The 22,730-nt window shown below is 60.0% G+C and overlaps 1 protein-coding gene across 11 annotated transcripts in view; it reads left to right on the forward strand.

The window, feature by feature from the left end:
• Positions 1–22,730, forward strand: part of CAMTA1 (calmodulin binding transcription activator 1) — an 830,964-nt gene that overhangs the window by 736,941 nt on the left and 71,293 nt on the right. For 8 of the 11 annotated variants that reach the window (XM_069477299.1, XM_069477301.1, XM_069477302.1 and 5 more), the window contains 4 exons: positions 1,854–1,994; positions 3,506–5,352; positions 10,369–10,495; positions 16,220–16,354. In XM_069477299.1, the coding sequence (XP_069333400.1) occupies positions 1,854–1,994; positions 3,506–5,352; positions 10,369–10,495; positions 16,220–16,354 (2,250 nt within the window). Of the gene's footprint in view, positions 1–1,853; positions 1,995–3,505; positions 5,353–10,368; positions 10,496–16,219; positions 16,355–22,730 lie in introns of those variants that run through there. The other 3 variants (XM_069477306.1, XM_069477309.1, XM_069477308.1) reach the window with 2 other exon arrangements.

Raw genomic sequence — 22,730 nt, forward strand, 5'->3', positions numbered from 1 at the left:
ACTGCCGGGGCAAGATGCCCAGGGGGAAAAGTAAACCCAAGTCAGCGGGAGCCTCCTGGGCTGCCGGAGAATCCTCCAGGGAGCCCGGGACAGGCAGCTCGGCAAGCTCCGGGCGGGCGCCACTGTGCTCTGCCCGCCCCCTCTAGATGACCCATCAGAATCTGGGCCTCCCTGGGGACAGGTGAAGGTGCAGGAGGCTGGGCGCCGCAGCCTCCAGAGGGGAGTGGAGGGCCAGGTGGGCAGCATGTGCCAAGGAGGGAAGCTGCACCCTGGGGGGGCCCCCACTGGATCCCGACCCATACACACGGGTCCTTGCCACTGACAAACCACTGGAGTTGTAAGTAAAGGTGCTGACGGGGAACTGGGGCATGAGACTCGCGGCTGCCGTGGAGATCTGTCCCCAGCACTCCAGGGCTGAGCCATCTGGGGGTTTCATGGCAAGAGGCTTCCTGCTTCCTTTTCCAAGCTCAGCCCCCATAATGTCAGCCAAGCCCCAGGGCAGGGCCAGCACTGCCTGTGTGGTGTCGCAGTCATCACCGTCATCACATCCTCACTAGTAGCATTTATGACAGCAGCCACCCTTTGTTGGGGACGCAGAGTACCAGGCATGTAGATCGTGTTTCCTCCTGGACAATCCACTGAGGTGGGAACTATTATATCCCCATGTTACCAGCGAGGAAACTGAGGCTCAGACAGGCTAAGTGACTTGCCCAACTCTACACAGCAAGATCAAAACCTGGACCCAAATCCAGGTCTGAATCCAACCCAGCTCCTACCCACCATGTAGACCATCTCCTTGTGACCGTCACAGAGCAGGACAGGGGCTGCGAGGGTTAACATTCTCCCCCTGGGGTCCATGCGAGAGGCGCGTTGGCCAAAGGAGGAAGAAAATTCTTCTTGTCTTGGCAAAGCTGCCGGCCTCTCCCTCCTGTGACCCTGTGCCCTGCTCCTCTCCCTTGCAAGGGGCACCTCCCTCCCGAGGGCTGCAGGTTCACCACCTCTGGAGCCGGCCCACCAGAGCCTCCAGGGAGGGCCGGACTGTGCCACATGCTGGACTCAGGGCTCAGCCACCTGGTAGCCAGGTCTGCTCCAGCCGAGGAAGGAGAGCAGCAGAGAGCGGGCGTGAAACTCAGCCCACACACTCGGGGGGCAAGTCGGCTTAGACTTCTAGCCCCCGCCCTGCCCGGCAGCTGGGGAGCTCACCCATTCTGGGCCCCCACCCTAACTTCAGGGACTGCGGCAGTGTGGGGTGCAGCCGAAGCCCCAGGGTGGCTCTTTGGATGGCCGGTCATCAGTCCGCACTGGGCGCTGGGGCACCTGCCATCAGGGCCATGTCGGCCCTTCAGTCCCATCTCCTTCTCCTCCAGGGCGGGTCCTCCCCTACACACACTCCTGGGAGGGGACCTGGTCCTTCCTGCTCACTGAACCCACCAACCTCCATCTCCTGAGCAGCCAAGAGGTGCTTGCAGCCTGGGGAGGTCCCTTGGCCTCCCCCAACTCTCCTACTCCATCCTCTCGCCCCTTCTCCTCCACTCCGGGACCCTTGGAAGAGCCACTTGTGTACTTAGACTTTGGGAAAACAAAAGCAAAACTCTATGCAGACCATCAGGGGCTGCAAGGTGGGGAAGGGAAGGGAGGAGGCCGGAAGGGAAGAGCCCAGAACTCCTAATGGGAAGCAGGGTTCGGGGGTGGGGGGCGTGGGACAGGCTGGCCACCCTCCTCCCTCCCGCCACGTGCTCATCAGTTCGCCCCTGGAGTGGGCCTCCCAGCAGAGAAGGGGCTGCCCTGGGAGAGGGTCCGAGTCCCACCCTGGCCCTGTGCCTCTAATGGCCCTTCCGCCGCTCTCTCCGCAGTCCACGGCATCAAGTGGACCTGCAGCAACGGCAACAGCAGCTCGGGCTTCTCGGTGGAGCAGCTGGTGCAGCAGATCCTTGACAGCCACCAGACCAAGCCCCAGCCGCGGACCCACAACTGCCTGTGCACCGGCAGCTTGGGTGAGCAGGGCTCCTGGGGGCACGCAGGGTGCGAGGGACCCTGCTAGGCAGCGGGGGTGGCTCTTCATGGGGGGAGCCGTGATGTCCAGAGAGGGAAGAGGGGGTCATCAGGGACCTGGGCAACACGGCGGCTACCAGGATAGACACAGGGAGGCCTCCCCAGGGCCCTGCCCCCCAGAGCTGGCTGGGCCAGAGGGAGTAGTTTCCAGAGAGGCAGCTCCCTCCAGGAAGGGGGGCAAGAACTGGGGGACAGAGTTGAGAGTGAGGAGATCTGGGGTCCCGGGGCCTCTGTCCGCCCACCGCAGGGGCCTGCCAGGGCCCACATCCTTGGCATCTGCAGCAGGAGCCCCGGTCCTGGGCCCAGGGGGTTCTGGGAGATCTGCCCTGAGTCAATGGGACCACACATGGTCCAGCTCTTTCTTAACCTCTGTCTCCTCCAAGAACATAAAGCGTCCCACTCTCTCCGTCCTAATGTGTCTGTTTCTCTGATAATGGTGTTTGCTCTTTGAAATGTGCGTTCTCCACTCCCCTGGCTGCCTTAATTAGATATTTCCATTAGAGGGTCGTGTCACTTCTCTGTGAAGTCTTCATGCATTTAGGAATCTTGGTGGTGAGGCTGTAACAGGATCGGGGAGAATTCACCCTTTTATCAAAAGCAAAGTGACCCTTATCAGATGGAATGAAAATAATGAAAATATTAGCTGGAGTGGGAGAGAAAAGCCGTCCCGGCCTGCCGGTCCGGCGCAGCTGCAGGAGGGACTCGCCAGAGCTCAGAAACGCTCAGCTCCTGAGGGTTTCTCTTTCCTGCCTCTGAACAGAGAGGGTTGGGGCTTCACTCTTGCGTAGGACTTAGAAGGGCTCTTGTCCCCCAGGGAGCTGAGGACAGGCCCGGTCTCATACCCGGTTCTGGGGCGGGATTCGGAGCCCTCTTTGGCCCTGGGGCCTGAGAGCTGATCCAGAGAGGGCGTCCTCCCCACCCCCACCCACTGCTGGCTCCCATCCCCACGGTGGCTCCCGACCGGAGTAGCCGAAGGACAGGGCTTCCTGAAACACTGAATAGGCGTGGGAAGTTGGGGGTGGGGGGACATGGCCACCACCCCTGGGCTGAGCCCTTCTGGCCAGCAAGAGCCCTTCCCGGTGAGTGGTGTCTGTCTCTGGCAGTGGAGGGGACTTTCCTGGATGGTGGCATTCTCCCCACTTTCTCCATCCTGACCTCCCCCATGCTGGGACGCTACTATGCCTATAGGAAAAGAGTACCAAAGATAAAGCCCCCCTCATCTTTAAGGGATTGTCACATAGGGAACAGAAGAGCCCCAGGGCTTGGGGTAAGTGGGTCTGAGACCCTGAGTGTCTACAGGGTGGGGCCTGGACTTTGCTAGGGGCCCCAGCTGCTCAGAGGCAGGGTCCGCCGAAGTCCCAGCTCTGACTGTCTGTTTGCGTGTGCATGTGTGTGTGCATGTGTGGGCGTGTGGGCGTGTGGGTGCGTGTGTGCTGTGCTCTGATCTCCGCAGGAGCAGGCAGCAGCGTGCATCACAAGTGTAACAGTGCCAAACACCGTATCATCTCGCCAAAGGTTGAGCCACGGACAGGGGGGTATGGGAGCCACTCCGAGGTGCAGCACAATGACGTGTCCGAGGGCAAGCACGAGCACAGCCACAGCAAGGGCTCGGGCCGCGAGAAGAGGAATGGCAAGGTGGCCAAGCCCGTGCTGCTGCACCAGAACAGCACCGAGGTCTCCTCCACCAACCAGGTGGAGGTCCCCGACACCACCCAGAGCTCCCCCGTGTCCATCAGCAGCGGGCTCAACAGCGACCCGGACATGGTGGACAGCCCTGTGGTCACCGGCGTGTCCAGCATGGCAGTGGCCTCTGTGATGGGGAGCTTGTCCCAAAGCGCCACGGTGTTCATGTCGGAGGTCACCAACGAGGCTGTGTATACCATGTCCCCCACCGCCGGCCCCAACCACCACCTCCTCTCACCCGACGCCTCTCAGGGCCTGGTCCTGGCCGTGAGCTCCGACGGCCACAAGTTCGCCTTCCCCACCACGGGCAGCTCGGAAAGCCTGTCGATGCTGCCCACCAACGTGTCCGAGGAGTTGGTCCTCTCCACCACCCTCGATGGTGGCCGGAAGATTCCCGAAACCACCATGAACTTTGACCCCGACTGTTTCCTCAATAACCCAAAGCAGGGCCAGACGTATGGGGGCGGAGGCCTGAAAGCCGAGATGGTCAACACCAACATCCGGCACTCGCCGCCGGTGGAGAGGAGCTTCAGCTTCACCACCGTCCTCACCAAGGAGATTAAGACTGAGGACACCTCTTTCGAGCAGCAGATGGCCAAAGAAGCGTACTCCTCCTCCGCGGCGGCCACGGCGTCCAGCTCCCTCACCCTGACCGCCGGCTCCAGCCTCCTGCCATCGGGTGGTGGCCTGAGTCCCAGCACCACCCTAGAGCAGATGGACTTCAGTGCCATAGACTCCAACAAGGACTACACATCCAGCTTCAGCCAGACAGGCCACAGCCCCCACATCCACCAGACCCCTTCTCCCAGCTTCTTCCTGCAGGACGCCAGCAAACCCCTCCCCCTCGAGCAGAACGCCCATAGCAGCCTGAGTGACTCTGGGGGCACCTTTGTGATGCCCACGGTGAAAACGGAGGCCTCGTCCCAGACCAGCTCTTGCAGTGGCCACGTGGAGACGCGGATAGAGTCCACCTCCTCCCTCCACCTCATGCAGTTCCAGGCCAACTTCCAGGCCATGACGGCGGAAGGGGAGGTCACCATGGAGACCTCGCAGGCAGCGGAAGGGGGCGAGGTCCTCCTCAAGTCTGGGGAGCTGCAGGCCTGTAGCTCTGAGCACTACCTGCAGCCCGAGACCAACGGGGTGATCCGCAGCGCTGGTGGTGTCCCCATCCTCCCGGGCAACGTGGTGCAGGGACTCTACCCGGTGGCCCAGCCCAGCCTTGGCAATGCCTCCAACATGGAGCTCAGCCTGGACCACTTTGATATCTCCTTCAGCAACCAGTTCTCCGACCTGATCAATGACTTCATCTCCGTAGAGGGGGGCAGCAGCACCATCTATGGGCACCAGCTGGTGTCGGGGGACAGCGCGGCGCTCTCACAGTCAGAAGACGGGGCGCGCGCCCCCTTCACCCAGGCGGAAATGTGCATCCCCTGCTGCAGCCCCCAGCAGGGGAGCCTGCAGCTGAGCAGCGCGGAGGCCGGGGCCAGCACCATGGCCTACATGCACGTCGCAGAGGTGGTCTCGGCCGCCTCTGCCCAGGGCACCCTGGGGATGCTGCAGCAGAGTGGACGGGTGTTCATGGTGACTGACTACTCCCCAGAGTGGTCTTACCCAGAGGTAAGCAGCTGCCGCTCCTGTCACCTGCCCCTGTGCAGTCACGCAGCTCAGGGAAGCTCACTGCATGCGGCTGCCCTTGGGGTGAAGCTCTGGACCATAAAGACAAAGCTTTCCTGTCCCTCCATCCCCAGGGCACTTGGAATACCTCCGGCTCTCACGCAGTGGTTCTCAGACTTCACTGGAGCAAGTAGCTTTGAAGTCAGGGTGTCCTTGGAGGCAAACGTCCCCCTGCCACTGCAGCTCTGGCCAGAGCAGTCTGCTATTTCTTGGCTTATATGTTAAGAGTCTACCTGTGTTTTGCTTTGCTTTTTTTTTTTTTTTTTTTTTAAGATGGGTCCTAGGCCTGCTAAAAACATTTGAAAATCATAGCTCATGCGTATCTCTGCTCTTGTTTTGCTTCACTAAGCCAAACAAGAACAAACAAAAACCTCTCATCAACGCTGAATAGGGCGCAGCGTCTGAAGTCACCCTTAAGATTCTTTTTAAGTCAGTCTGACCCTCTGCAAAATCAGCGCATGTCATGTGACGCAGCAGCCCAACCTGTGACTCCTCCTTTGAGAACCATTGCTCCAAAGAATAGGATGTCTCGCCGCAGGGGCACAAGTTTTTAAGGAGGAATCTTTGCTTTTTCTCTAGAGCAGAAAAGTACAGGAAAGAGACAAAGTGGTCTAGACTTGCCCTAAATGTCCCACAGCTCACGGACACGTGCCCTCTGACCCTCCCCCCAACCTGTCCCTCAGGTGCTCGGGAAGCAACACGTCTACCTCGGGGCCTGATCGGACACTTGCACCCTGGGAGGTGGCTGCCCGTGGCTGCCGCAGTTCCAGTGCCACGTTCCCTGGAAGCCAGGGCGACGGCTGCTGCAGAGCACCCAGGGAGGGCTTCCTCCTACCCTTCTGCCAGAGTTAAGAAAATCTGTACGCAAATGGCCCCCTGCCCCCCTGCCCCCCTGCCAGTTCTCAGATTCTACATCAGCCCAGGTAGTGGCCCAGCCTTGGGACAGGAGCAGCCTGAACCAAGACAGGTGTCTAGACAGACCAGTTGCTGCCCGTGCACTGTGTCTGTGCACAGCCTGTTCAGGAAAATCAAGAGGCAGCTGCAGATGTACACGGTTAGCAGCAGAGGGTTGGGCTGGCCGGTCTGGATTCAAATCCAGGCTCCACACTTACTACCCAGTGACCTCGGGCAAAGTCACCTTTCCTTTCCTGTCTCTAGAATTGGAGCAACAATACCTCCTTGGCATGCTGTGAGGACTAAGTGAGGAAAGTGCTCAGCGCAGCGCCTGCCGCTTCAGTCCGCTTGGTCCCAACCCCCTTAGTTAGAGCCCAGCAGGACCCGGCCTGGCTTACTCCGGGTGTGGCCCAGCATGACCCTGTTTCTGACCCCTGTTCCTGTCAGTGACACTGAGCTCAGTGGCATCGTCACAGTGTCCACCACAGTTCCCCAACCCCCACAAAGGCCAGCTGGGTGTCTGCTCTCTCTCAAGTCCACAGGGCTTAAGAAAGCAAAAAAAGGATGGGAGTTGTGCTCGGACTGGTGTGTACTGGGAAGGTCGGAGCTGTCCTCTGGTCCTGACTCCTTGAGGCCTGACTGTCTTAAATGGGTGACAGGAGGTGGCCTTGAAGCACTCCAAGTCCTAGGACCTGCGAGATTTGGTCCTTGGGATGCTTAGAGGCTCCCTGGAGCCCAAGTCTTGCAGGAGCTAGGAGGTGGGAGGAGGACCCCCTCTCTCCCTGGGGCCCTGGCCTGTGAGCGCAGGTCCCTGGGCCGGCTCCCAGGCAGCACTCCAGCCCCCTTGGGCCTGGCAGGCACAGCAGGACCTTGGCAGGCCTGGCTCTCTCCGCTCTTTACCGGCCTGAGGATCCCGGAACTCTTGGAGAAAGTCAGTTCAGCAGCTCACCACACGAGGGCGGCCCAGGAACAGGAAAAGCAATGGCGGCCTGGCGGCCTGGCGGAGGGAGCGTCCCACTCTGGTTTTCCAGCTCTGGATCCTTCCAGTTACCCAGAAACAAAAGCGGCTCTAATTCAATTTGACTTGCAAAATGCACAGATGCCAGCCTGCTGGGCCCTTTGGGGCCCAACATGGTCGCACAGTGAGGCCTTAGAGTGACCTGCCCCTTCCCCCTTGCTGTCCTCTCCCGCCCAGGCCACTGTCCCCGGGCCACAGCAGATGCCACCCTGCCTTGGTTCTGCAGGAAAGAGCACCTTCTCCCCTGATGCTCCTCTCCCCTCCCAGGCCCCCGTTTGCCCCTCGTCCAGTCTGCTTGCCTCCTGCATAGGGAGCCTGCTCTAGCCAGGGTTGGCCAAGCCCGGGGAGGGCTCTGTGGCCAGGTATGAAGGCCCAGGCATTGTTTCCCAGTCTGCAAATATGGGGTGAGGCTAAATGGTCGCCCAGAGCCCCCACCCAGGTCTAAACCTGGATGGTTCCCGGGCATCCATGCTACAGGAATGCTGTGGCCGGGCCACCTTGCTGTCTCTTCTGAGTGTCCCTCCCTCCCGTGGGCTGCTCGCATTTCTCCTGTGCTCTGTCCACCCTTCACCTGCAGCTGCAGCTGGTTGCCAACACACACACACACACACACACACACCCACCCCAGAGGCGCCTATGCCGCACCATCTGCCCTGGCTGCATCAGAAATCTGGACTCTCAGGACTCGGCATAGAGACCTCAGATGGCATTTAGTGCTCCCTCCCCGCCCCCACACCCTCCTTCGTCATCTCCCGCCACTGACACTCCTGCCGCAGCAGGCAGGGGAGGCTGCAATTAAAGCCGTCAGGCAAGCACGTCACAAGCGATTCAGTGCAGCCAGGCGAGCCGTTGCCATGGGAACCATCCCCTGAACTGATGGATGCTGAGCCGTCCTGCAGCGGTTTCCATGGAGAAGGTCCTGATGTTCTCCAGTAATTTCTGCGGTTCTTTGTTCCCCACCGCAGCCCCAGCTTCACGCTAGCCGCTGTTGATTGGGGTTATTTTTTTCCCTTTTTCCTCACATCGTAACTGTCTGTGGCCTTTTGAAGCCGCTGCTCTTCCACTTCCCAGGATCCAGGGAGGAGGATGCCCTGAGCTGGCTTTCTGGTGCTTCCAGACATCCCAAAGTTGAGCTCCACCTGTCCACCTGGCACTGCTCCCAGCCAGGCACCTACCCTGCTCACCCCCACATCCATGGAGCTCCAAATCTCACCAGGGAGCAGTGTATCAGAACCAGGAATGCTAGGGCCACAAGGGCCCCTAGAGATCAAATGCCACCCAGAGAGGTCGGGCCACTTGCCTTAGGACACACAGCTACTGGAGGGCAGGGGCAGACCTCCTGCTTTTGGCTCCTGGTCCTGAGCTGTCTCCACTGCCCCCAAGCTTTGGTTACCTAGCAGTGAAGTGACCCCTCCAAAGCCATCCCAGCCCCGGTGGAACCGCGTCCAGCCTGGCAGAGGCCCATCAGTTGTAGAAGTAGGAGCCACTTCCACCTCATCCCTGGAAACATCTCCCTGCACCGCCCCCCAGGAGGCCCCCAGGCCACCCCTTGGCCAGGTCTGGGTTCCGGGAACACTGTGGGGAGAATCAGGAGCAAGCTCTTGTGGAGGCTGGAGCTCCCTCCGGGGCAGGGCTGGGCCAGTGCTCGCGAGAGGCCGAGCAGGACTGAGTGGCTTCGGCAGCCGCAGGAGGGCTCGGTGGGGAGGGGGCTCCGGGGGCTCCGCACGCCCCGCCGCCAGTCTCCAGGCGCGCCTCGCGCCTTCTCCAGCCTGGGCACTAGGTGGCGGTCTCCCCCTGACCTGCGCAGCTGCCGCCCCCCTGCAGGCAAAGGTGTTTACTGGTTTGGGGGTGGGGTGGATGGCGCCTCGGGGGTGGGTCCGCCCAAGGTTAGCCAGGACAGCCAGAGAGGCCAGCGGCCCCACCCTCTGCACTCTGAGTGACCAGCCCCTGTTCCCAGCTGCGCTGTAAGTAGGGGACCTAGAACGCATCGTCCACCTCAGACCTGCTGGAGGGAGAGGAAGCGCCCTTTCAGTAGTCACCAAGCGGGAACAATGGCCAGGACACAGGATGCCCGGGGGCACGGGGCGTGGGGTCGCCCTGTGCTCTACTGAGCTGGAGGTCGGGGAGTGCGGAGCCTCCTGATGCTCTCCTGCCCTTGGGCGCCTCGGGGGTCCCTGGGGGCCGGGTCCTTTCCCCTGGAGCTGAGGAAGGTCGTCCAGGCCCCTCCCAGCCAGGCTGCACAATCTTTGTCTGCTTGTGGGACGCGGGGGCCGGACTTGCTGGCCCGCGGTGGCACACAGCAGGTGCCCTCGATGGCTCAGCACAGAGGTGGCCCCAGTGTCCAGTCCCCACTCCATCCCAGCCCCCAGCCCTGACCCCACACTCGGCTCCAGGCAGTCTCAGCCTCTCCAGCCCCGCCCTTCTCCCCTGCGGTTCGGTTTCTAATAGAGTTCTTCATGCCTTCCCTTTCTGGCCCCCTCCCTTGCCATTGCCACACCCTGGGGCTCCCGGGGCTCCCCTCAAGTCCCCACAAGAACTTCTGTTCCCTGGGCTGACGCTCAGATGCCCAGCCCTGTTTTCAAAAGTTCCTTCAGTCTGTTCACGAGCAAGTGACAGCAGGTCTCCTCTCTTTCCTCCGCTTCCTTCCAGGGCTCCCACCTGGCCAGTTCCCAGGGGCATCGTGGGCTGAAACAGTTTGAAAACTGTGCAAATTGTGCAGGAGCGGGTCAGGGTGGAACTGCCGGCCCCATGCTGAAAAGGCACCTGGGGCTTCCTGCGGGTGGGGGAGGGGAGCTGTGAGCCCCTCCCCCCCACCCCCCCCCCAACCTAGTCCTGCAGCAGCCCTGGCTCAGCCCTGGAGCAGCGGTTCTCCAGAGTCTGGGCTTACTAGAATCCCTGGGGCAAGGGCCTGGGAATCTGCGTGTCTGACCAGCATGTGGGGGAGGGGAGCAGACCCCCATCTGAGCAGTGTGGCACAGGGGCCCTCCCTGTGCTGCCTCCCTCAGTGGCTCACACACCATCTCTGTCCCTCTCTCTGTGCCCTCCAGGGAGGAGTGAAGGTCCTCATCACAGGCCCGTGGCAAGAAGCCAGCAATAACTACAGCTGCCTGTTTGACCAGATCTCAGTGCCTGCATCCTTGATTCAGCCCGGGGTGCTGCGCTGCTACTGCCCAGGTGAGACGGCTGCTCCCCGCAGGGTGTGGGGGCTGAGGAGCTCTGGACTCAGAGTCGGCCTTGGGGTGACCTTGAGCTAGTTGTGTCATTGCTCTAGGCCTCGGTTTCCTCAGCTGTGAAGAAGTAGCTCCCAGATAGTCTATTAGAATGTCATCTGTTCTGGCCCGTGGGCCCCCATCAGACACGGGCACAGGCACATTCAGCTGGCATTTTGAAGAGCATGTGATGAGGACACTATTTAGGGCAGGGTAACCAGGTGATATACTCAGGAATGGCCACAGCAGGAAGCTGTTGCTGTCCTCAGCCTGAAGGATTACTAGAGCTGCCAAGAGCCGGGACAGGAGCTCCTGCAGCCAGAGCCACCCCTGCAGCAAGGCAGGCCTCCTCCTCCTCCTCCTGCCCGTGCCTGCATGGCCCAAGCCAACCAGTGCCAGGAGAGCCCAGGTGATGCAGTCTGCAGGCTCCATCCCCCTGGGACACACAGCAGGTTGTAGAGGGATGGAGAAAGCTTTACAGGGGTGAACGGAGGAGTGGGGTCAGGGGGTGTCAAACTAAAAATAATCAGCACAAACTCCTTTGAGAATTTAATTAAGCCACCTACCCTGTGCCCAGAAAAAGGCACATGCACACAATTTGCTTCTAATTTGGGGACTCAATGACCCCTCCCCAAGACACCTAGCCAGGAGTCCCTCTGTGCTGTCCCTTGTGGCTCTGACACTCTCCCCTCCCCTAGGGCTTCCTTGTTATCTACTTAGCATGGCCTGGCGTCCCTCTCCAGTCAACTCCGTGACCGCTGGTCATCGCTACCTCCCCACTGGCTGTCTGCTTCATAAGGACAGGGACTGTGTCTTTGTTGGTCACCATTGTACCCCTGGGGCTACCAAAGTGTCAGCATGTCACAGAGAAGGATGGATATTTGTGGAGGAATGAATGAGTTTCTAAAGCTCATGCATTCTGCTCCCTGGGCTGGTGTCAGAAGGACCCCTGGGCTGAGCTAGCCACGCATCAAGAGCTCTAGGGACAGCCTGTCCAGCTGGCCCCAGCAATGAGCGGGAGAAACAGCCGAGGCTAGGGCAATGGACGGCAGAGGGACCCACCCCTGTCATGCAAAGCCATGGAGCATGCAGAGGAGAGGGGAATGCTCCATGGAGAAGGCCAGGCACAGGGGAGAGAAGTGGGAGCTGAGGTCCCCAGGGTTCTCCTAGCCAACCTGAACCTTGGCCAGCCCAGCCATCTGTCCCTCTTTGAACTTTGTGCCCAGCTTGGGGCTCCCGAGCTCATACAGAGCATTCTTCCTTCTCCCTATCAATTGCCCCTTGCAGCCCCCAGAGCGGGAATCTCAACTCCAGGGGCCGGCCTCATGTGCTAGGTCTCTTCTTGACCCCAGCACCTCCTTCACCACAAACATCCAGGGAAGCCCCAACCCCTGCTGGCCCTGTCCCCTCCCTGCCTGGCTGGCTCCGGAGGGCCAACCCAGCCCCCTTGGCTCCCAGCAGCCCTGCTGGGCCTGGGGCACAATCAGCAGGAAGCCAGGCTGCGGTCAGCCTGTCACAGTGCAGGGCTGTGCAGGGCTAATGCAGTCCCTGCCCCGCAGGGCTGGGGGAGAGGGCTGCGTGTCATTAAACAGACCACTCATCACCTGCTGCTGGAATGGGGCTCGCTTGGCCTAAAAATAGATGCCACTTCCTGTTCCTGGTTCTTGTCTGGCTGAAGCCCCAGGGCAGGGCTGTTCAGGCCTGTCCTCAGTTATCTGACCCCTCCGAAAAAAGAGCACTGGCCGGCGTGTTACTCTGGACCATGTCCCAGGTCAGGACCTACAGAATCTTGGGGCTGGAGTCAGTCACACCTGGGTCCATCCCGGATCAGCCAGAAACCACCCATGTGACTTTAGCTCAGTGGTTGACCTCTCTGCGCCTCAATTTCTACATCTTTGAAAACTGCCTACCAGACGGTGACAGCATTAAGTAAAAGAAGGTTCCTGAAGCACCTGGCTCAGATGCTCAGCTTGCGAAAGTGTCCCATTAATGAGGCCTTAGCTTTGGTTCCCAAGGGGGATGTGGAGCAGGTACCAGAGCTGCTGGGGTCTCAGCAGGCAGTTCTGGTCCCAGAGCTGGCAGGCAGAGCCTCTGCCCAGTCATTCGGGCTCATTGTGTTAGATACAGTGAGTCTGGACCCAGGAACCAGAAGCCACAGGCTCGAGGCAGACTGAGAGCTGGGCCCCTCCGCTAGAGCGCCATTCTGTTTCACAGCTAATCCCGCAAAGGGGTTTCCTTTGGACATCTCTGTTTCAAGGCCCAAATTGAAACACATCGCTTGTAACACAGCACTGGATGTATTCACTCACTCACTCACTCACTCATTCATTCATTTTCTCATTTGCCAGATAGTTCTAGAGCAGCCCCTGCTTGCTCTGCACTGAGTAAGTGCCTGGAATGGAGCTAAGAATAAGACCCAGGCCCTGGCTGGGGCCCTAGTCCCAGGGAGCTCCCAGCCCAGGGAGGAGCAGGTCACACAAACCAACCACTGCCCCAGGAGACAATGCAGGCTGCCCGGGGACATCAGCTCTCAGTCTCCCCGGGGGAATCTGGGGCTGAGCTGGAAGGAAGAGCACCTGAAGCCAGAACCAAACTGGCCTCACCAAAATGAAGAGCTCAGAGGCTTGTGAGCACCAGTCGGCCGCATTGGGGCCGGGAATGCCTCGGAGGAGGGGGCACAGGCGGCACAAACGGCTGCTGCCCACCGGCCCGGCTGACCTGCCCAAGCAAAACAGATGGGGTGTCTCGGCCCTGACTGGGAGCAGGGTCCTGCCTGGGCAGCTCCCACACCATGGCTGCCAGCAGGAGACACACAGGCATGGCATCTGTCTTCTGCAAGACTCCAGGGGCGCTGCAGGTGCAGGAAGGAGTCCACCATGTCCGGGCACTGACCTAAGGTGGAGTGCTAGGGAGGGAGGCAGCCGGGCTCCAGAGAAGCTACAGGAACCTACCAAGGAGATTTTGCCGGCAGCCCCACCCTGGATGCCTAGCAGGTCACCAAAGGCAAAAGATGAAATGCAAAATGAGGTGAAGATGTGCGTTTTGAAGTGGTTTATTCAACAAATAGTTATTGAGTGGCAATAACATGCCAGGCCGTAACCTTGGCACTGGGCAGAAAGATCAAGACAGACCCCGACCCAGCTCGCATGAGCAAACATTCTGCTGCAGGGAGCCAGAAGACAATGAGGAAACAAGCGAGATAACTGTGGAGCTGGATCACGACAGTAGAACATGGCAATGTGACGGAGTAGCTTGGGAAGAGGGAGCTTCCTTCCATACACTGACGAGGGAAGGCCTCTCACAGGCTGGGGCAGGAAAAGCATGCAGGCCAGGTAGAGGGCAAAGAAGTGCGAAGGCCCTGAGGTAGGAAGAGGTTCAGCAAGGGGAGGCCGCACGCAGGCAGCAGGACAGTTAGCGGGGTCGGGGGGTTGAACATGGTCAGGTTGGAAGCAATGGCAAGGAACAAAACCAAATCAAAGGAGTTCAGTTTGCTCTTACTTGCAATGGGAAGCCATTAGTTTTAAGTGTGGGAGTGGCTCCATCTAAATCATGTCTTTAAAAGATGATTCTGGGCGTGTGGGAGAACGGATCACAGGGAGGAGGAACAGAAGCAGGGAAGCCACCGGGAGAGGACAGAGGGATGATCTTTCTGTGCTTAAGGAGAACTCCCTTGGGCACCACACTCCCACTAGTTTCCTTAGGGGTGTGGGAACATGGCCCCTGACACCGTCCCAGCAAGAACAGGTCTCAGGTGTGCTGACACTGCCTTCAGCAGGAAGCTAGTGCAGGAGTCTGGCGATAAGTGACAGCAGCGTGGGTTGCAGCAGTGGGGGTGGAGAGAGACTATGGACGCAGGACTCGCTGCTGGAGCGAATAAGTCAAGGAAGCCTCCTGTGTGATGGACCTGGGTGAGACGGGCTGCTAGGCCGGGACCCGGGAGACCCCGATAGGTCCCCTCTGCCCCGTCTCTCTGGGGAAGGGAGGAATGCCCTGGAGTCTGCCGCCATTCCAGCAGGCTGTGCAAGTGCCAGGAGGCAGTGGAAGAGGAGCAGCAGTTGAGAAGGGCCCTGCAGCTGGGACGTCTAGTCCCAGGGAAGCCGTGAGCTTCCCCGGGCTGGCCTCCCACTGCGGAGAGGCCCAGCGCTGATGGGTGCAGAGAGGTGTGCGCTGGCCGCCTGTCCTTCCTGTTGGTAAACCAGGCAAATCCCCCAGGGAGGCCTGCGACCACAAGCTTGGAAAACTGCCCAGGGACGCTGTCAGAGCTGCGGGAGGTTCTGAACTTGGCTGGAGATCCCTGCCCAGGCTCCTCTGAGGTCCTAGGTGACTTCACCATGGAGCCCACTGGTTCAGGCTGTGACCTGGAGCTGAGGCGGTGAGCCAGGGTGGAGAGCACAGGGGAAAAAGCCCTGCGCACCCTTGGGCAGTGACCCCCAAAGGCCTGCTCTAGGGACAATGGCAGGATGGCTGCTGTGTTACTACGTACACCTGGATGGACAGGGGCTGCTGGGAGATGAATTGGTTTTCCACCGGAAGTGGGGTCTGCAGCAGAGGGCCGCAGAGGGAAGCTGCAGCTTTCCTCTGTCCCAGGCAGAGGCTGACTTGGACAGCGTCCCCGAGTCTGTAAGCTTCTGAAAACCAAGAGCCCAAACAGTAATGCGATCCCCGTGTGTGTCCTCCCTGTAAATCTGTACTGGGAAGGCCCTGGGTGTCCGGATCTGGTGTTCCGGAAAAGCAGGGCAGAGGACACATAACCCTGACGTCTACCAGGGTATGTGGCCTGACGAGGCAGGGCAGTCTGCACAGCCACCGTCCCCCTGGGCCACCTCTGTGGGCCTAAGGACAGCCCCCAGGATATCGACGGGAACCAGGTAGTGGCAGCCTCAATGCCTGTACTGAAGCAGGCTTCCCCCAGTGGCTGGCTCCCTCTTGCTCATGGTGAGACCAGGGTATTCAGCATGCAGGGTATTGGCTGAGTCCTGTGTAGGGGCCACAGCAGCCACTGAGACCCACAGAGCCCTGCCTTCCCAGAGCTTCCTCTCTGCCACTGGAGGGAGGTTCAACCTTGGCCCCAGCACCCCTGGCTCAGCACCCACTGGGTCCAAAGCGTCCCACCCTGGCTGGGACCAGACAAAGAGAGGCACAGCCAAAGCTCTTACTTTCATCCAGGAGGCAGAAGAACTTCTAAAAATACGCGGGATGTCGCCTTCACCGAGTCAGGACAAGCTCATAGAAAAAGGTGAAACAGATAGAAGCACAAAGAAGTCCAAAGCAAATGTCGTACCTGAACCCACCTAGGATGGATGAGAAGAGGGGAGAAGTTAACCAGCCATGGGCTGGGGTAGGGAAGTGTTCATTCATTCGCTCAGTCAGTCTGCACTGAGCACCCGTCCCGGCCCTCACCACGGAGCAGAGGGGCACACGGCAGTTACAGTACAGAGGCACGGGATTGATGACAGGACGCCTGGCTGAGCCTCGGGAGCGGGGGGGACAGGAAAAGGTTCCCAGAAGCAGCAGCATTGCATCTGGGTCTTGAGCAATGAGCAGGCACAGGCTGGGATTGGGGAGGGTTGGACATTAACCGATCAAGGTTAGTGGGGAGGGGGCATTCCAGGTCCTTGTGTGGTTCACTCGGCTGTAGGATACCCAGCCACCCACCCCTCAGCCTGACCTCCGTTTCTCTTGCTTTCAGCCCATGACACTGGTCTAGTGACCCTACAAGTTGCCTTCAACAACCAGATCATCTCCAACTCGGTGGTGTTTGAGTACAAAGCTCGGGCCCTGCCCACGCTCCCTTCCTCCCAGCACGACTGGCTGTCATTGGACGGTAAGAACAGTGCTTGGGTCACCTTGGTAGGCACTGAGGGAAAGCGACACTTGGGGACCCTGTGCACAGGTGTGAAAAAAGAGTAAGCACCAAGAAAGGGGCGGGGAGGGGTGCAGCGTCTGCTGAAGGAGGGCCAGCTGGGTCTCCACCATGCTGTGTGTCTGGCCATTGGCTGGCCCCACCCTCATCTTGGTCTCCCTGTGACAGAATGAAGTATGTGAGCTTGGGCCTCTGGCTGTCACTGCTGCTGGGTGGTCTGATTGGCCAAACAAGCCCTCAGGGAGCTTAAGAGGTCCGTCTGCGGCAGATCCCAAGTAGCAAGGTCCAAGTACCTGCTGTGCACCCCCCAGCGCTGTTTCCAGGGCTTCCTGGAAGCATAGAGAGTTCCTGGGGGCCATTGCCACACCCCAGGCCTCTTTCGGAAGAAGCTGGGGAGGCAGCTCAGGCCTGGGCTACTACTTTTGGATTTGGAGGCCTGGACGACCAGAACTTCATGTTGACTGCTTCTGCCTTTTAGGGCTAACTAGCCAAACCTGGAAGCCCTCAAATGCCTGCTTCTTGGCCGTTTGTACTTATACCTCTGCCCTGTACAGCCTCTGAGACAAGCCCAGGATCACGGTTGTGGCAGAGGGTGGAGGACAAGGGAGTCCAGTGGGTTCAAGGGAGCAGGCAAGACCTGCTGGCCTAGGAGGGGAAGGGGCTCCAAGAGCCACTGGCCTTGTCCATGGATTGGTGAGTGTCGGCTCCCCCCTCCCGGCCCCGCCCACCAAGGCACCAGGGGCTCTGCAGAGAAGAGCTGCCAAAGGCAGGCAGGGACACCAGGGTCAGAGGCTGCCCTTCCACACCCGGGCATGCCTCAGGAGGCCCCTGAGCTGGCCAAGGCCTGAGGGGCTGAACCCAGGCTGCCCTCTGCACTGGAGATGTGGTGGGAGGGATGGTTGTAGACGACTTCAGTATCAGGGCAGCCACAGAGGTGACGGTCTGTGGGGTACCCTGCCGGAGACCTCACCAGCCCTGGATGTTGGAGTCTTGGCTTAGCTGAGCCTGGGCCCCCTGCAGGGGTCAGTTCCCTAAGCACCCCTCCCCCACCCACAGCAGCCCTGCCGCCATCTCACTTTGCAGACTGCCCCTTGCTGCGGGCTGCTGAAGGTTGTCTGGCCTAGGGACATGCCCCAGACAGCTGTCCTGAACCACCCAGTGTGCAAACCTTGGCCTTATCCAGCCCCTGTCCCAGCGGTGAGGGGGTGGCCGGCAGCTGCCCTGGCCAGTAAACCCTCCGGAGATATTCCCAGAGATGGCTTTAGGTCAGCAGGCTCTGCACCCTGGCAGTGGCTGCCTGGGAGCACTGTGCTGTCCTTGGCAGCATCCTTGGTGAGGCTGGAGCCAGGTGGAGCTGTGACGATGACCAGCAGGATGTAACAGAGAAGGGCAGTGTGACCAGGGGCTCCTGTTTAGGAAATCCGGTTTCAGTTTTGCAGAACAAATGGGGACTGGAGTAGGGAGCTCTGCAGAGCCCTGACTCTCCCTGAGTGACCCTGTCGGCCTCACTAGGGTGGACCTAAGGATGCTGGGCCTAGTCTAGGACCCCGTCTGGAAAATGGGGTCTTTTCAGAGAGCAAAGTCACAGCCAGGCCGTGCCCCAGAGCACAGGAAACATCTGCAGGCCCCCCTGGAAGCCCAGAGAGTCAGCTGTGCCCAGAGGTTACCTGCAGGGGAGGATGCCGTGATAGAGACCGGGGGGGGGGGGGGGGGGGAAGCAGAGCCATAACTACTTCTTGACAAACATAGGCCCACAGGCCCTCGGGGACAGGCCTGCCACCAAGCTGGGCACCTGCTCCCCGCAGCCCTCTCCTCTGGGACTTTGAGCTCTGACCTCTGCAGCCTCGGAGTTGAAATAAGCACCCCCTGCCCCTGCAGGATACACAGGAGAGATGACAGAAGTTGGGGATTTGGGGGTGCCGCCCTCCATCCTGCATCAAGACCTGGGAGTCTGAGCCATGTTGGTTTTGTGTCAGCCCCAGCCAGGGCACACTAGGGGAACATTAGCTCCACAGTAGCTTGGGCTGGGAGCACAGAGCGCCCTGCTGAATTGGACCAGGCCAGCCTGCCACCCACCACGGCCCAGGTGCCCTGCAGAGAACAGATCAAGTTCCTGAAAGACCTTTTCCCTTTGGTCTTGGCCAGGTGTCCTTTCAAGTAAGGAAAGGGAAGGGAGATGGGGAGGAGGAACTGCCAGGCCCCACCTGGCCCCCACCTGGCCAGGGAGAAGTGTGGAGCTTCCCAGGTTCTTCCTTTCCCCTAAATGAATACAAGTGACTTGCGCACCCAAAGACCTTCCCAGCCTCTCACCAGCCTGAGAAATACTAACGGGGGAGGAGGGCAGCACCCCAGCCGCAGCGCTGGGAGAGCGGGGGTCCCCGGGCCTCTAGCCAACCCCGTGGCCTGGTGGTGCATCTTGTGTCAGGGCAGATGCTGCAGCAGCGAGCAGTGGTAAGCCCTCCTCTCCCCTCCCCTCCCCTCCTGTCTCTGCGGCTCCCCGGCCGGCCCTCCGCCCCCACGGCTGCGGGGCACAGGCTCCCCAGGGCTCGCGGGAGCAGTGGGGGGAAGGGCGGGGACGAGGGGACTGCGGCGCCCAGCAAACTGGGGCACGGCGTCCGGGCGGCGCGTGCACACACGAGTGAGCACACACGCGCGCGCGCCCGCCCGCCTGGCGCGCAGCCGCAATGCGGGTGCCCTTCGCGGAACTGCGGGCGGCGCCGCGCGCTCTCACTGCAGCAAGACTGCGGGGAGCCGGGGGGGGGGGGCGCGGGGATCCGCGGGACCCAAGCCCGGACAGCCCCCCTCCAGTGAGCCGCGTGGCCACCAGCACCGCGGGCTCTGTCCCCCGCTGATTCCGGGTGTGCGCTTGTGTTTCCCTCCCGTCGTGGCCCTCCGCTGCATCGGGGTGCGCTCTTTGTCCCCTCCGCCGTCCCGGGAAGGGGCACATGTTTAGGGAAGAGAATTTTTGCTTTCATGTGGCTTACAAACTGGATTTGTTTGCCATTGTAAAGGCCGGGCGAGGGGTGAGGGGCACGGACCCGTAGCGCTGCGAATCAGCTCGCCGCAGCAAAAGCGGCGCAGTCTTTGTCCCCGCGGCGCGGCTTTTGTTTGCGCAGCCCCGCCCAGCGGAGGGCGATCGTCCCCGCCGAGAGTTCCGCGGCGCAGGGGCGCCACGTCCCCAAAATCTCAGCGGGGGCACAGCTATCCCGACGGAGACCAAGCATAGTGATGGGGGGAGGCGAGAGGAGGAGACGCAGCCACCGCAGGGGAGCGCAGCCTTTGGGAGCCAGGAATCCGGAGCCGCAGCGCTTAGGGGGCCACCCCTCCTCCCCGCCCTCTGCTGTGAGCCCGGTTGCCTAGCACGGGGCTGGCTCATGGGGGGCTGCAGTACATAAGAATGTATGCCTAAGTGAGTGCAGACTGGACACATCTGAACTTAATCCAGCCTAGTAGTCAGGAGGGCTTCACAGAGGAAGTGACCCTTCTGGTGAGACCTGAAGCCTGAGCAGGCGTCGTCAGCCAGGCTCCGAAGGGTGGAAGGCGTGTCCTAGAAAGGGGGGGCATGAGGGCCTGAGGGTGGGGAAGAGGCCACTGCCTTTGGCCAGGGCTCTCTGGGAACGGCCATTTTCACCCCCTCCCCGAAGGGACAGATTCAGAACAAATTTCTTGGGCCCTAACTCCAGGCCATTTGCACTGGAGCGCAAAGAGAGCAAACCCAGGCAGTTCAGCACTGCAGCCCTGGAGCCAGCTGAGGGGGTGGGGCAGGCCCTCGCCTGGTCAAGGGCACTGAGACACCCTTAAGTGACCCCTGTCCCTAGAAGAGAAGGTGAGTGGAGTGTCTGTGTGCCTTGTTCTTTCTCTTCTTGCAGCATCTGATTCTCCCCAAGGCCAAGTTGAGAAGATTGAGGATCCCCCTGTCCTCACCCCCACCCCACTGGTCCCCTTCTCAGAACCCCACTAAGCCGCTTATACTTAGGCTCTATTTTCAATTGCTTCTCAGGCACTGAGCCTCCTGCCCAGGTGAAAGGATTGGAGTGAGGCATGGTTGCAGCTTGGCTTTCCTGGGCTGGGCTGGTCTCCTGGGCAGGACCCCTGCTGGCCTCAGGGGTCGGGCAGGGACCTTGTCATCTCATGCAGAAGAAGGAGCAAGGACTAGGAGCTCAGACCTCATTATCCACGGGCCTGGCTTCTGTGCAAGCCCTGGGGCAGGATGGACGCGCCCAGGCAGCCTGCCCCTCCAGCTCACCGGGGCCAGAAAGGTTATCCTCTGACTTCTGGCGCAGCCTGGCTCTGGGTTAGGTGTCTGGGAAGACTGAGAGTCTCGCTTCCACATAAGAAAGTAGAGAGAAAGAAAGGCAAGATTTGGCCTCCTAGTTTGGCCTTCTGGCCATCAGGTGGGATAAAAGGTGTAAGATGTGCAGCTGGGGTGGTCCCCAGCTCTGTCAGTGCCTCTGAGCTGCCACCTAAGCTGCAAGAGGGCCTGTCCCTGAAACATGGCTGTGGTCCTGCTGGCCTCTCCCTTGCAGGCTGGTTTTTAGCACCAGCCTCCACCCTGCAGAGCTGGGAGATCACACACTGACCTAGTGACCACTGGTACAGTCCAGGGACAGCAAGAGAGGCCATTCCAGCTGGGACACTGGCCCTGGGAGGTCTCTGGATGCTTCTTCCTCCCTTAATGGCATTCTGGTGAGTGTACCTGTGCTGGCGCCTCCTGGGCTGGCTCCCTCCCCAGACCCACCCAGCCCACCTCCCTGTCACCCTCAGCATGACATGTGACACAGAGCCAAGCAGAAACTGAGGACAAATTCCAAAGGCATCACTTGTCCCAGATGATGGAGGAGGGAGGGGCAAACATTAAGGAATTTCATTGTTAAAACATCATTATTTTGCTAAAACAAATACAGTTTGTTTTATGGAGTAGAATACAAAATGCACAAGAATTTTTAAGGTGAAACAACATGGTGGATTGTCTTGACTTCGGGGAGCTGTGGGGAATTACACCCATAGTCAAAGCCTGAGGGCCCCCACTCCCTCTCACCTTCCTCCGGGAGCACTTTGGGGGAGTCGAAGCACTGACGTAGGTGCCTTGCTCCAAAGCACGGGGTCCTTCCTTGTAATCAGTCTCCCTTGTTCTCTGTGGGGTCCACATCGTCACAGATTGGGGGCGGTGTTCGTGTGCTCTGTCGGCATGCTTTCCTTAGCTCCGCGGTGCGTGAGAATGGCGGGAGCATCTTAGCTACTGGGGGTCCCAAGGTCCCAAGGGGCCTGGCTCCGATACTTCCTGGGGAAGTGGCTTCCTGCTATTTGCTGCTGGGGCCACACCACATGCATCTGCGTGGAGCTGCTTTGTGTGGCCGGGCGTGGGTCACCCTGGGGGTGGGCCTCACCCAGCCTTCTTGCAGCAGTCACAGATGGTGTCCTGCAGAGGAATGGCACCTAGGAGGAAGCTTGGCCCCTCTGCAGAGGTGGAGGAAGCAGCCTCTGCACCTGGTCCTGGCTGTGAGGGCGGGAAGCAAAGCAGATGCTGTGGAGGAGGCCCCGAGCTCGGGCAACGCAGGCAGGCGGCCCCGGCGCGACTGGCTTCCCAGCCACTTGGGGATCAGGTGGCTGGTTCTGCAGGTTGAAGGTGGGAGGTTCGACCCTCTGGTGGTCATCGTCAACAGCTTGTCCCTGACCATTTCCTTCGTCTCCTGTGGCTGCTGTACAGATTGCCACTGCCTGGGGGCCTTACAACGGAAAAGTGTCCTCTCTCAGCTGTGGGGGCTGGAAGTCTGAGATCAGGGTCCCAACAGAGCCATTCTCCCGCTCGAGGCCCTGGGGAAGCATTCTTTCTTGCCACTTCTGGTAGCTGCTGGCAGTCAACTCCAATCTCTGCCTCTGCTGTCACGGCCATCTTCTCTCAGCATGTGTCTCTGTGTCTCTGTTTTCTCTTCTTACAAAGACACCAGTCAGTTGCTGTACACCTGTAATTTACTAATCACAAAGACCCCATTTCCAAATAAGGTCACATTCTGAGGTTCTGGGTAGACCTGAACATTTGAGGGACACTATTCAACTCAGCACACCATCTCTTGTGGGCTTGTCCCCAGGGGAATCTAGGAGAGAAGCAGGCATGATCCCAGCCCTCAGGCCCTGCTGAAGACAAGGCCGACCCCGGGGAACACCAGAAGGCTCCTGAGGGTCAGTCCTGCCCGGGGCTATGCCCCAGATGTGAGACATGCAGTAAGAAGGGGTACAGCCCGGTCTCTGGGGGCTGCTCTTCAGTCCCTTAGGGAGTTAACAGCCCTGTAATCCAAGGTGGTATGTTTCAAGGAGTGTAGCAGGAAGTGCAGCCCAG

This window comes from Eulemur rufifrons, chromosome 8, assembly GCF_041146395.1.
Source record: "Eulemur rufifrons isolate Redbay chromosome 8, OSU_ERuf_1, whole genome shotgun sequence".
In the NCBI taxonomy this organism is placed as follows: Eukaryota; Metazoa; Chordata; class Mammalia; order Primates; family Lemuridae; genus Eulemur; species Eulemur rufifrons.